The sequence below is a fragment of the Hyalella azteca genome, unplaced genomic scaffold (genome assembly GCF_000764305.2).
Source record: "Hyalella azteca isolate HAZT.00-mixed unplaced genomic scaffold, Hazt_2.0.2 contig6503, whole genome shotgun sequence".
NCBI classification, from domain to species: Eukaryota; Metazoa; Arthropoda; class Malacostraca; order Amphipoda; family Hyalellidae; genus Hyalella; species Hyalella azteca.
In genome coordinates, this window is record NW_025936664.1 from 68,364 (window position 1) to 82,277 (window position 13,914).

General features: G+C 41.0%; 1 protein-coding gene across 1 annotated transcript in view; it reads left to right on the forward strand.

Moving 5' to 3' along the window:
- Positions 1-2,235: 2,235 nt before the first annotated feature.
- Positions 2,236-13,914, forward strand: part of LOC108682750 — a 16,050-nt gene continuing 4,371 nt past the window's right edge. The window contains exons 1-3 of the mRNA XM_018171989.2: positions 2,236-2,392; positions 8,450-10,274; positions 13,199-13,431. Of these exons, the coding sequence (XP_018027478.1) occupies positions 8,464-10,274; positions 13,199-13,431 (2,044 nt within the window). The 5' untranslated portion in view covers positions 2,236-2,392; positions 8,450-8,463. The remainder of the gene's footprint in view (positions 2,393-8,449; positions 10,275-13,198; positions 13,432-13,914) is intronic.

Sequence of the window (13,914 nt, forward strand, 5' to 3'; positions counted from 1 at the left end):
GTCACGACTAGAAACTGTTAATTATTATCTCCCTCAACACAGTTAAACCAATCAAGGAAATCAACTTCATTAGTCAAGTCAATTTACTGAGCAATTTTTGAACAGCATCTTACTTACAGATGCTGTTCTCTGCAGCGCAGTTGTCTCATATCAGCGCGACACATCGGGCTGTGGTAACGAGGCACTGATAACCTGGGCCTATGCTTTCAAAAAAAGTTAAGAGATCGTAAGTTCCTCAGCCAATCATTGACGGCCTTTCAAGTCAAATCCACCAATCATAGACAAGAAAATAGAGCGTAAGTACTTACGTTCACTTAGCCAGCTTTGAAAGTATGGCCCCTGTACCTTAACTCTGGCGTGGCTGTGAAACTGTGGGGGTGAAGCATGCGAACTGTGAAACTGTCGAATGAAGCGTACGAGCTGTGAAACTGGCGAGTGAAGCGTGCGAGCTGTGAAACTGGCCGGTGATGGATGGTGCGCGATGGATGATGGATGGTGCGGCTTACAGGTCCTGATAACAAATGTTAGCACGACACCTAGAACAATGAATGAATGAATGCGTCACTATATATACACCTCGTACTATGAGTGCCTCACTACACACCTAGTACAATGAGTGCGTCACTACACATCTAGTACAATGACTGCGTCACTACACACCTACTACAATGAGTGAGTCACTGCACACCTAGTACAATGAGTGCGCCATTACGCACCTAGTACAATGACTGCGTCACTACACACCTACTACAATGAGTGAGTCACTGCACACCTAGTACAATGAGTGCGTCACTTCACACCTGGTGGTACAATGAGTGTGTCACTACACACCTAATACAATGAGTGCGTCACTACACACCTAGTACAATGAGTGTGTTACGAGTCCTCAACCATATAACATCATCAATAAATGACAAAATTTCATTAAAATTGGAACCCTCGTTCAAACTTCCCATGCAGTCTTCAACAGAACACAAAGACTTACATGCGAAACCTAAAATCATATCCCGCTCGTCTCACGAGTGAGGGAGAAAGTGGGAAACTTCCTCAAAAGCTTCTAGAAGGCAACTTAATTGTGTGTTGAACTTCCCGGACATTGGTGAAGTGGGAGGTGGTCACGTGAAGGCTGATGTCGGAAATTGCAATAGAAACAAATGGTTGTATGTATGTATCCGAAAAAATTTTCCATTATGTTTCATTGTTTCGGGCCGAGGTTTTGTTGCCAGATCACAAGGTTTTGTTGCCGAAAGTTAATGATGAAGTTTGTGGTACACTAAGAGTTTTCCTTATTTACCCTGAACTTGCCCTGGTAAGTTCTCAGACGATGTCGCTGTTGCTGATGAAGGCCATTGGTTGGTCGGTCAGTGTCATAAAAGCTAAATACATTATCGCTGTCACCCTAAGACTGGCCAGGAGTATGACTGAGGGATCACATGGAAGATTTTACCCTAATCGCGTCCAATCGGAGCTTCAATGCGCTAATCACGACGCGGACAAATGCCACGCATGAAGATGCATTACATTGTCAATGCTATGATTTTCGAATGACTTTCAGAGTAAAGTGTGACACCTGGATATTGCTTTAATGAAATTGGATATTTAATATGGGATACCTTTAAAAGCAGAATCCATCGTAAATAAATTCGCAAATGAATGTTGTACCTTAATCCAATTAGCAAAGCATTTTACGTTAAATTCAGTAACACCAGACAAGGTTTGCAGTTTTAGCGTCTATCACCGCCGGATGTCAATCATTCGAGATACGTGAGCGCCACGCATAAGTTCCAATCTCGTATCGTGGATATAACACGCATGCCTCGCGTATGTTCCAGCCTCGTATCGTGGATACAACACGCATGCCTCGAGTAAGTTCAAGTCTCGTATCTGTCTCTTATACACATCTAGATGTGTATAAGAGACAGATGTTATGTTATGTTATGTTATGTTATGTTATGTTATGTTATGTTATGTTATGTTATGTTATGTTATGTTNGTCACTCACTGCTGTGAGTACCGAGTTATATTTTTTGATATATTGTTCATGGTCATGATAGAAAATTCAAAATTTTGTATTCTGTTAATTAATGTCACTTGATTACTTGAACTTCAAGTTTACTAAAAATTTAAGGAAAAAATAAACTACCGCACAAACTCATCATATCTCTATATTAAACGTTTAGGAGTCCAGCTTCTGTCTCTTATACACATCTAGATGTGTATAAGAGACAGGTTCGCCTGTGCCTGTGCATTTTGATGATTGAACCTGGTAACTATGTTTAGCTGTCCTAAGTGTACCTAAACTGTGAATCTTGGTGCGTGAAGCTGGTGAATATATAGAGCCATCCTAAGTGTACGTTGACTGGGAACACTTCCGAGCTGCGCCATCGCACACGTAAGTACCTCAAGCACTTCAATGGCGCAAACGCAGGAGCACTTTTCAGTGAAATTTGTTATTTGTGGAATTTTTTAGAGCAAAACGTTACTCCGCATTGGGGCTCTCTTTCCTATATACGTATACTATATACTCCTATATACTCCTATTTCCTATATACTCCTATATACGTTTTGCTCTCTAAAAAAAAGTATATAGGGGCTGTTATGGGGCGCGTATCCAGGATACTAATCGTGTCGGGATATTGTATATAGGGGCTGTTGGGGCGCGTACATAGGATGCTTATCGTATCGGGAGATTGTATATGGAGTCTCTTGAGGCACGTATCAAGGATACTTGTCGTGTCGGGATATTGTATATAGGGGCGGCTGGAGCCCGTACCTAGGATACTTATCGTATCGAGATACTGAGTATAGGGGCTGTTGGGGCGCGTATCCAGGATGCGTATCAAGTCGGGATATATAGCGGCTGTTGGGGCGCGTATCCAGGATGCGTATTAAGTCGGGATATATAGGGGCTGTTGGGGCGCGTATCCAGGATACTTATCGTGTCGGGATATTTAGGCGCTGTTGGGTGCGTATCTAGAATACGTATCGTGTCTGGATATATAACCTGTTGGGGCGCGTATTCAGGACACTTATCGTCTCTGGATATTGCATACACCCTAACAAAATTCGAGGTATAATGAACTTCCGCCCCAGAGTTGCTATGCTCGCGTTAAAGCAATTCTGGTCTGCTTGTCAACCTGAACGCAGTCAGCGACTAGTTGGAATCTCATTGCCGACTTCATAGTTTCATGTGATTATAGCATAGTTTGCTTGTTCAAGTGTACCGAGCTTGCATGCTGCCACGTGCTGCAAATCAAGCTCTGGGGACGTATTATCAAAACTTCGTAAGTACGCAAAATCGACTTACGAGTGGCGTTGCTAGGACAACGTAATACTAGCGGTGGTATTATCAAAACATTTGAGCGGGAAACATTCGCGCGGGAAAAACATTTACGCTTTATATACGCTTTTAGCTAAGACTTGTGTACGAAAGTTTTGATAATGCCAAAATTAGGGTGTACTTACGTACCACATAACTTTTTTGTCGTAAGTACAAAAAGTTACGAAGTTTGATTAATCCGGCCCCTGGTCAAAAGACCCCGAGCAGATGCCTCTGAGACGCTTGAGTACTAGCATGCCCATTACCCGTAACTAAAATTTAAATCGACCCCTTACATTCAGCCCATGTTTTTATGCGATGGTACAAAGGCAGACTAGGCCTCACAATTGTATGTAATATCGATGTTTTTTGGTGATTGCAACAAACCACTCATTTCATTTGAATTCAAACGACCTAACGTTTAAATTATCTATTAACTAAAATCTGTATTATTTTGGTTTTATACTACAATTAATATGAAAGAGGTATAAATGAAGATGAAATCAATCAATGAGTTAAATATAGCGAAATTACTATGAACAGAAAATTATATTAAATCTCATATCCAGTTATAAAATTATTAACTAATCTGTTTGTATCACTCGACGAAGAAATGTATTTTTATTTGAACTAGAATAAAATAGTTACGTGAACATGGAGAGACACAGTCTAAAAATTTCCAGCATAGCGAAATTACTATGAACTATAGGCTCCAGAAACTTATATTAAAGCTCAAATCTAGTATCCAGTTCTAAAATTATTAACTAATCTGTTTGTATCACTCGACGAAGAAATGTATTTTTATTTACGGCAGGGTGGTCCAGTGGTTAAAGTTCAGAGTACCAAGATTGGCGCAGAGAGGCGCGGGTTCGATCCCAGCTCTGTGCGCCAGTTTCTGGTCAGGATCGGCGAGGAGGCCGGGCGGTTAAGCACAGCAGAATTGTAGCAGTGAGTTGCGAGTTCAAGACCGCAATAAACTGTAAATATTCTGCGATGTTAAGAATCGGTGACAAGCCTACGGCTAATTAAACGCTGAAACCGCTATTATTATTATTATAAGCTTTATACCCAATGATCGTATATGTAAATGTGTTGTAATAAAACAGGATGTCTATATGAAATCAGGCTAATCTGTTTTTTTTTTTTTTGTTCTGAAGGAGGAGACTGAGAAACGTTCATTTTCTTTAAGTGGAAGAGTTAAGTTGGGGCACCTGAACACAAACAGTAGATTTTTTGCAAGGTAGTACTTACCTCTTCTGAAAAATGTACAATTGATCATTTTCGATCTCAAAAATACTTTCGTGTGCATCATGAATATTTTAGCGAAGATTCAAACGGCATTTCGGCCACTCCGAGACGTTCGTTCACCTAGGATATGCAATACCAGTCGCAATTCCCCAATACACTGCGTTCTTTCTAACGCCGTCAGGCTCCTTGAATTGTAATAAACGCCTGGAACTAAAATTAAAGGCTCAGACAATCTGAACTCTAGTGGACAAGTGAAACGGGCTAAAAATATTGTTATCCGCCTGCAAGTTGAAGCAATTTTCAAGCATGAAATGGACTGTAATTTTTGTTTGTCAGTTGTGCTGATGGTGTGGAAAAGTATTTTCTGGTGGTGATCAAGTGAAACGTACTATAAATACTGTTATCCGCTTGTAAGTTGATGCAATTCTCAAGCATGAAATGGACTGTAATTTTTGTTTGTCAGTTGAGCTGATGGTGTGGGAAAGTAGTCTCTGGTCACCTATATAAATATTTTCATCTTGTGACTTTTCAATTGGTGATTATGAAAGTTGTACCAACTTATGAGTAATATGTGCTATAAAGTAAGAGAATATTGAATGAGTGTTTATTAACTAAAAGTTCGTTCTTTCTATGGTTTTCATTTTTGATTTACGAGGTCTCGTGTTATGCTGTATTTTGTACGTGGTATGTTGTCAATTAACAAAGGAATAAAATATTGCCGTAGTCTCCTCGTGCCAGGAATACCGTGTCTAATTTATGCTGCTTTTAGCGTGATCTTGAGTTGATGAACCAATTATGGGATAGTCATACTGCCTATAAGGTTATGCAATTTTGATGCAGGTAAAGGAAATTCTTATCTGTTCATTTATGTTATTTTTATCTTTTATATTACCTGGCATTTTAATGTGCATAGTTGTAATGTTAATATTATTCGAAAATACAACATCGAATTGTGTTCCGAATTTTGTTGTATTATCTTCATTTTCATGGGGTCGAAAAAAGGGAATTGAAAGGAACTAACGTAAGTATTCAACTTCCCCTCCCTTCCTTCCACTGTGGAGGAAAAGTGTGGGCCCCCCACAAATTTCATTTTTTGGGGCAGAATTGGAAAGCACAGGAGGAAAGGAGGGAAGGATTATGAGAAAGGCAGTGAAGGATAGGAGGAAAGGGACGAAAGGATGGGAGAAAAGAGAGGAATGGATTGGAGGATAGTGAGGAAAGCATTGGATGGAAGGGAGGAAAGGTTTTGATAATAGGGAGTATGTAATATATTGGAGGGAAGGGATGGATTAAATGAAAGGGATAAAGGAATGAGAGGGAAACGCAGGAAAGTATTGGAGGGAAAGGAGGAAAAGAATGAAATGAAGTTGAAGGAAAAGAATGAAAATGAGACAAGGAATTGAGGAAAGAGAGGAACAAATAGGAAGAAATGGGGAAAATTATTGAGGAAAAAGATGAAATGATTGGATAAATATTAGAAATTTTATAATTCCTCTCTGCTGTGAGACATGGGGTTAGGTTATTCTTTTGGGTATCCATTATAAGAGCGCTCACTATTAGACTCATATTCGAGTCAACCATTTTCCGCGAATAAATAAACCAGAGACCGTGAATAAATCAGATTTGACTGAGCAAGTTTTTGTGTCACTTTTCATGCATGAGGTGCTTGCCTACTTCTTTTTTCCTATTTTAATGAGAATCTCTTCGTTAATTTCATTCGGTAGCGCCTAATGGAATGTGTACTTACAAAAATTGCGAGTAACCGAGGTGTTGCTTTAATGGTAATGTCATTCCACGGATTAAAGCTAGGCTTTAAATTTTATAAAAACGCAAATCTGAAATCATCTTAATAATAATGGTTCCGGTTGAAAAATTAATTTACACAGTAGCTAAATGTGTTTAAGGCACTTATGACTATACAGACCCTAGGTTTGTTAATGAATGTGTTTATGAATGGTACATCCCACCGCACCAGCGATGGCGCAGGTTGTAGGCATGAGGGAATCATCGCAGGCCTCATATCAGTACGTGTGGCATATACATTGAGTACGTTGTGATTCACCGTCATTCGCTGCCAAAAATTTTACAATATTGACCCCAGTCCGCCATTCGCCACGACCCAGTTCGTAATTCCCCTAAGTCTGCCAATCCCGGCGACGTAGTTCGTGGTCCAGAATTCCGTACGCTCCGCACGAGGTACGTTATAGTCATCACCACCTTAAACTCTTCCCCGACGCCAGTGGAAGTGGATTCGGCCGAAATGCAAAATGTCCGATTAAAATTATCTGGTCACCTAAATCATTGTTTTGTGAGTAAACAGTCACTATGAAGGACTTGTGGGGCTTGTGGGGCTCGTTCAACGTTGATCGCCCTGACCGCACGGACCTTACGACGTAGCGCAGCGAGTATTAAGCTTTTGTGCAATGTGATAAGATGATATGATAGAATGACATAAAATGTGAATGATTCATCTATAGCTATTTCGAAGCCAGATGAGGGTTGCTCTTGTATTGTATGATGGAAAAAGCACGGTGGTTGTTGGGGAAATTATTTCATCGTTGCTTTTTGGGGAGGTGCCTTTCCGCTGTTTTTTGGACGTCCTGCAAAGCGCTGACTTGAAGTCATATGTCTTAAAAGCGCTCATATGTCTTAAAGTCATATGTCATAAAGCGCCGACGTAAAGTCATATCTTATCTTCGGCTCCTAAAGCTGCACGGCGCGATAAGATGTGGCTAATAAAGCAATATACTATGTTTTTATTGACTCTATTTATACTCATAGTGCAAGTAAAGCTCTATTATCATTCAATAATTTGGATAAACTCTTCTTATGAAATGGATACTCCATACCGGCGTTATTTTCCACTAACCCCCTTTCTTTAATTGTTTTCGCGAGCTCAATAAATAAATTCAAAGGGAAAACTGCTCCCCTAACATGTGAGGAAGAAGTTGTAATTTTTTGTAGGAAAATTTTCAGTAAGACAGGCTGGCTGCTATTTAGATTTTCTTAGTTCGGGGAAAGATAGACGGTCAGCTTTTGGCTATAAAATTTTAGTGTTGGTTCCGCAAATTAGGTCAAGTCTGACTTGTCGCCGTTTCTTTTGATGTACTGTACCTTTTTCCAGGAGGGCTAAAGACTAGTCTTTCAGAGATCCATCAAAATTGCCTTCAAAGCATCGAAGCCAATACGATAAATTGTCATAATTGAAGGCATTCAAGGCGTAAGTAACAACATGGAATGACCAGAGAAGTTAGCAGAGTCTTCCCAAGACAGGCTGCGAGCGTAGCTGTTAGCAAAGTCTAACAACTATTTACTACTTATATCATTTTTATCATAGTCTGCTCAAATCGAAAGTGAAAGGATAAAAAAGCGAAGAAAACGCTAAGCAAGTTCACATACCTTCAATGAAAACGTTCTGGAGTCCATCAGCTAAACAAATTTTATTATATTAAAGTACAATCAGCAGTGAAGATCAAAATATGCACGAAAGAGATTAGGACCTAATTATGTAATGAGAAAAACTACAAACATAATAAAAAACCTATAAATTTACAATTTCAAGAGAATAAGAACTTTACGCATTATTAAAAGGAAGTTTGCGTTAAAAATATGCAGTGATTCCAAAATCCTTAAATCTGAAACACCAGAGCTTACCTAGCATCTTGAAATCGCTCTCAGACGTGCTGAATCGCTCTTGAAATCGAATCACTTGACTTACAAAGGACAGTTGCTAGTTTCAGGGAATTGTGAGTTCAAGAGGACCATGTATGCCAGCGCAACATTTGCATCAACATCTTTAATTAGAACGCAACCCTAATGGACTTTTGATGCTTCCGTTATTTCAGAGATTTTGACTAACCGCAACCTTTGTTTCTTGTGCAGGGGTCTGGTGCGACATGGCTTCCGCAGCAGGAATCGCGGCTACTGCAAGTTTTGAGGAAATGAGAACCATTTGTCAAACCCACGAAGTAATAATGACGCTGTGCCCTAAGTATACGAGCAAACTGTTGGCTTTGGAGTGCAAGGATAAAGATAAAAACGTTACTTACAAGACCTACCTAGAAAAATGTCGCGGTCAGACCTTCACACAAACTGAATGGAAGAAGCTATGCGGCTTTTTGGGTGGCAAGTTTGAAACCGAAAAGGACCCCGACAATTTTGACATGACGGCACAAGACAAATTATTTAAAATCATGTTCGATATCAAAAAAGACGGGAGAAACTCGACAGATTTGTTAAATAAAGTGAAGGCGGTGAAGGACATTAGAAATGATCTCATGCATGACGCAGCATCGATGAAAGATCCAAATAAGGTCCATGAGATCAAAGATACATTGATCGAGCTGATTGAGGAAGGTGGAAGTTTTTATTCCCTTCCCACCAGCGAAACAGAGGACATGAAACATGAGCTGCAACATAATATAGATAACTGTTTTAGTATAGGGAACAAACAGCTGGCTCACGTGACATATCTTGCACTTACTGAAGGAAAAAGAATTTCTGACGATCGTGTTCAGAAATATTTCAACGAAAATCTACCTTTAGACCTTGGCTGCGTGAAAAGATCTGAGGTATTTTATTCGCCTAAAGTGATGCCAAGTGGACAAAACAAAAAGCCTCTTCCTTACACCAAAATCTTTGACTCGCAGGATCGAGTTATTATTGTTGTGGGTGTCGTGGGGGCGGGTAAAACAAACGTGCTCAAGAACATAGCTCTACAGTTTTCTGCATTGCCGTCCAATATCCCGGACTTTTTGAAGGGATTTGAAGTTCTTGTCTACATCGAGTGCAGGGACAGAACCATGAGCAGTCTACAGCAAGTCTTCATGGAGCACTTTGAAGGCTTGTTTACTGAACCTGGAGAGAAAGCCAGCGTTTTGCAAGCTGTGAAGCAGCTTCACGTTCTGTTCCTGGTCGATGGGTTCGACGAGGTAAACGATATGTCAATGACTGTTTTGCGTGAGCTCCTGAAAACAAAATGGCACTCTAACTCTCGCATTCTGATCACAAGTCGTCCTCAAGCCTTCAAAGAAGTCAAAACATTTGTCACGAACAATGACGCCACCTTCAACGAGTACCGTATCGCTCCGCTCTCTGAGCTGCACGAGCAGTTGGAGTTCATCGAAAAATACGGACGCAGTCTGAACGAGGATCCTGCGCGGGCACACGCGATGCGAGATCGATTTGCCCGGCTTGACCCAGAATTACAGAAATTTTTCACTGAGCCCATAAATTTGCTGCATTTCTGCTCAATTTTTAATAAGACTCCGAAAAATATTGACCGATGGAGAAGCTTCAATGACTTGTCGAGAGACGTATTAGCTTTAATAAAAGCAGTCGTGGCAGGAAAGCTCTGCGATATCGCTGTCCCAGATAAAGATGTTCTTATCGATGACCTGATCATGGTCGTAGGTAAGTGTGCTTTGGATTTCCTCTCGCGCAACCAAGTCACTTTCGCTGACCACGAGATCCTTCGCCTAAAGCGTCAGTGCATCGACAAAATGAAGCCTTACGGAGCTAGCGGGAAATTTGACACTGGAGTGTTCCTCAGCACCATGCTTAAAGAGAAGAGATTGCTATCTGGAGGAACAACCTATTCCTTTGAACATAAGTCTGTCCAAGAAGCAATTACCGCCCACTACGTTGTTGGGCAACTAATCGACACGGAAGAACCTCTTAAAAATATCCTAGGAACTACGAACTCAAGGTAGGACGACAGCTCCATGTATCAAGTCTATATATAGCGCAAACATTTATCTGAGTTGTACGTTCATTGAGTCGCTTGAGGTTTGATCATAATATTATGCTATATCCTATAATATTCAGTTCATCATAGACAATTGTAATTAGAAATAAACGCAATATACATCAGACATCGTACAACTTACTAGACATGGAAACAGCTAGGCTTGGAAGATGCCAAAGGAAATAAGTCAATGCAGAAATCGCATTGACGCACGGAGAAAATGCTGTGTACGTTCCCTATAGAACAATGTGGCATTCAGTTGTCAATGCTTTAAACATAACTCAATAACAAACAAACTTTCAATCACGCTACCACGTTTTTTTTCAACGTTTTAGCCAGTAACATATATCAGTTTCATAATTGAGTAATATTTTCTCCACGCATTGATTGGCTGCTAATCTGATATTAACGATTATGTATCGCTTACGGGAGTTGATATATGAAGTAGATTTCCTTTGCTAGATTTTTTTACATCTAGAATCATGGATGAGAGCAACTGTATATATATATATATATATATATATATGCCGAATTACGTTCACAGTCTATGGAATATTCGTGTTAACATAAGTCTTGAAAAGTTAGCAGTGCAATTAAAGTAACCAGCCTCTGATGATTTACTGATTTAAATTTTCAGGGTCAAACATTTCAACAGATGGAGGTTGTATGAAGTAATTTTAATTTATTAACGACGTTTCGAATGTGACAATATTTATTTTCAAGTTATAGAAAGCATCTAATACTGAAAATTTGGTGGAAATAAGTATATGATACACGTAAATATGATACAACATGATAATTTGGAACCGTAAAAATATTTCAGAAATAATCTCAAAGTTCAGAAATTCAGGTAGTTTTGAGATGGANTACTTTCAAAACCCGCTAAGTGAACGTAAGTACTTACGCTCTATTTTCTTGTCCATGATTGGTGGATTTTGCTTGAAAGGCCGTCAATGATTGGCTGATGAACTTACGATCTCTTAACTGTTTTTAAAAGAGTGGCTTGAAAGGCCGTCAATGATTGGCTGATGAACTTACGATCTCTTAACTATTTTTGAAAGCATAGGCCAGGGCTTCAGCTATCGTCCGTCAGTTGATGTCGGGCCACTATATATATTTTCTAGTCAAGAAAAGCACAAGAATCGGCGACAGGCCTATCCAGGCCTACTCTTTAATGCCAAAGATACTATACTATATACAGGATGATGATGCTGGTGGGTTCCTCCAGCACAGATGGGAGTGACGGTCTCGTTGAGCTTGACGTTGTTGTCAAGGGTGTCACGGAGCCTGTTAAATTCATCACGGATCTTGAGAAGCTGATCGATTTTAAACATAGCAATGACCTCAATCCCATTGAAAACCGATGGGGCACCATGGCGAGAGATGTTTACCATTTAATACTTTGAGGCCTGGCCTAGCTGGTTGTAAGCTTATCTCAGTTGGCAGGATAAACGGCTGCTCAATGTCGTAGTAGTTACTCCAATATAGTCCAAATAAAGAAGTAGTCTATAACCTTCTTCGAATCTAAATTTATAGATTACATTAAATTGTTGGAGAACTCCCGCTCGTTCGCTGGTGCCGTTGCTGCGAATAGTTTGGGGTTTGACGTTAATGCCAAGGGATTCACGGAGCCTGTTTAATAATTCAATAATACTATGAGGCAGTTCGAAATATTTTTCTGTGACTTCAAATTTTTTAGTTCACTGTTAGTTAGTATGATTTTTCTTGGCATTAGCTCTGATCTGTGTCTCACAGTTATCATTTCACCTCTCGCTGCCTGGTCATGAGTGCAGAAATTATTATTAGATGACAGAATTAGACCATAGAGTTCATTGATTTAAATTTGCAGGGTCAAACAATTCTTCAGATGATATCGGTTGATCAAAATGCAGGTCTTGATCAACCAACGTCGTTATCGTAGTTAAAAAATTCAATTTCTTCCTAAAACCCGCATTTTGATCAACCAACGTCAACTGAAGAATTCTTCAACACTGAAAATTTAAATCAATGAACTTTATGGTCATTTACCGCTGGAAGCGGACTAACTACACGATGCAGCCTAAGTATACGAAGCAGCAGATTTTTTTCTGTCATTGCTGCGTTCAGCTTACAATGTCATCAGTGATTTGCTGGCAGAATTACAAACTCGAAACTGTTCTTAATAGTACTGCTGCTTGTAGCTTGTTCGACGTGCCTCTCATTGCCGTCATTCATGTGTTATGGAGATGTTTCCACCTGCCGTGAACTGGTTTTCTTGAAATGCCTTAACCCATCCAGTCAAAAATCACCGCAATCGGCGAGCCAGCCTTGGGTGAACATGCATGTCTGTCCCAACAGTTGCACCTGCGCAGTCTCAATGAGGCAGTAAACAGACAGGCATGTCCATTGTTGATTCACGCTATCGGAATATTCGCTTATGCCTTCTAGAGAACGACGGAAGCCATCACCGCGAGCTCTATCGAATTGTCCGCAAACGGCGATTGTGTAATTTGAGTTCGTCATTGAGGGTCTAGATCGACTTGTTTGCGAAGGTGCCGGCGCGGAAGGGCCTTGCAATGGTCAGGGTGAAATTTTCGAAATGGGCAGTTGGCCGCTCTTATATTTCGCGGTAGTGCTGGCGCACCGTTTGCCGGCAAGCGCTGGAGTACCTGCAGCTTAGCACTAAAATGTTCATGACTCGGCGTAGTACCCTGGTACCCAGCCAAAACATACATCTACAACCGACGTATGTTTCGGCAAATAGAAAATCTGGAAAAAACACATATTGCGTCTAACAGACCAGTATCAGACCGACACGTATTGCATTAACATCGAGTTAGTTGAACTTGCGGTCAGTAGTCCCTGGGTAGTCGGTATGTTCACCCAACAATTAACTTCAACCCCAGCCTCCTGGAGGTGCTGCTGTATGTGGCGGCGGAGCTCAGCACCCGCAGCCCTTCCCAGTTCCAGCGGCGATGGGGGCAGCTGAAGGAAGCGTTGCGCGACGCCGGCATCGATACCGGTGACGACAACGGCGATGACGTGAGGGACTGCATCGCGCGTTGCCCTGACCACGTCGCGGGGCTGGTGGCCGAGCTCGCCGTCCTGGCGGGGGGTGGAAGCTGGCATGTCGAGAACGGTGGGTGACGTTCACTCATGTTGAGTGTAGGGGCTGACATTCACTTATATTAATTAAGTGTGGCTGGTGACGTTCACTCATGTTGAGTGTAGGGGCTGACATTCACTCATGTTAATTAAGTGTGGCTGGTGACGTTCACTCATGTTGAGTGTAGGGGCTGACATTCACTCTTATTAAGTGTGGCTGGTGACGTTCACACATGTTGGGTGTGGTTGCTGACGTTCACTTATGTTGAACGTGGTGGGTGAAGTTCATTCATGTTGGGTGTGGTGGCTGACGTTCACTTCTGTTGGATGTGGTGGGTAAGTTCATTCATGTTGGGTGTGGTGGCTGACGTTCACCTATGTTGGACGTGGTGGGTGAAGTTCATTCATGTTGGGTGTGGTGGCTGACGTTCATTCGTGTTGTACAGTACAGTACAGTGCATTGCAGTGCGGTGGAGAAGAGTGCAGTGCGGTACAGTACAGTACATACAGTATATAC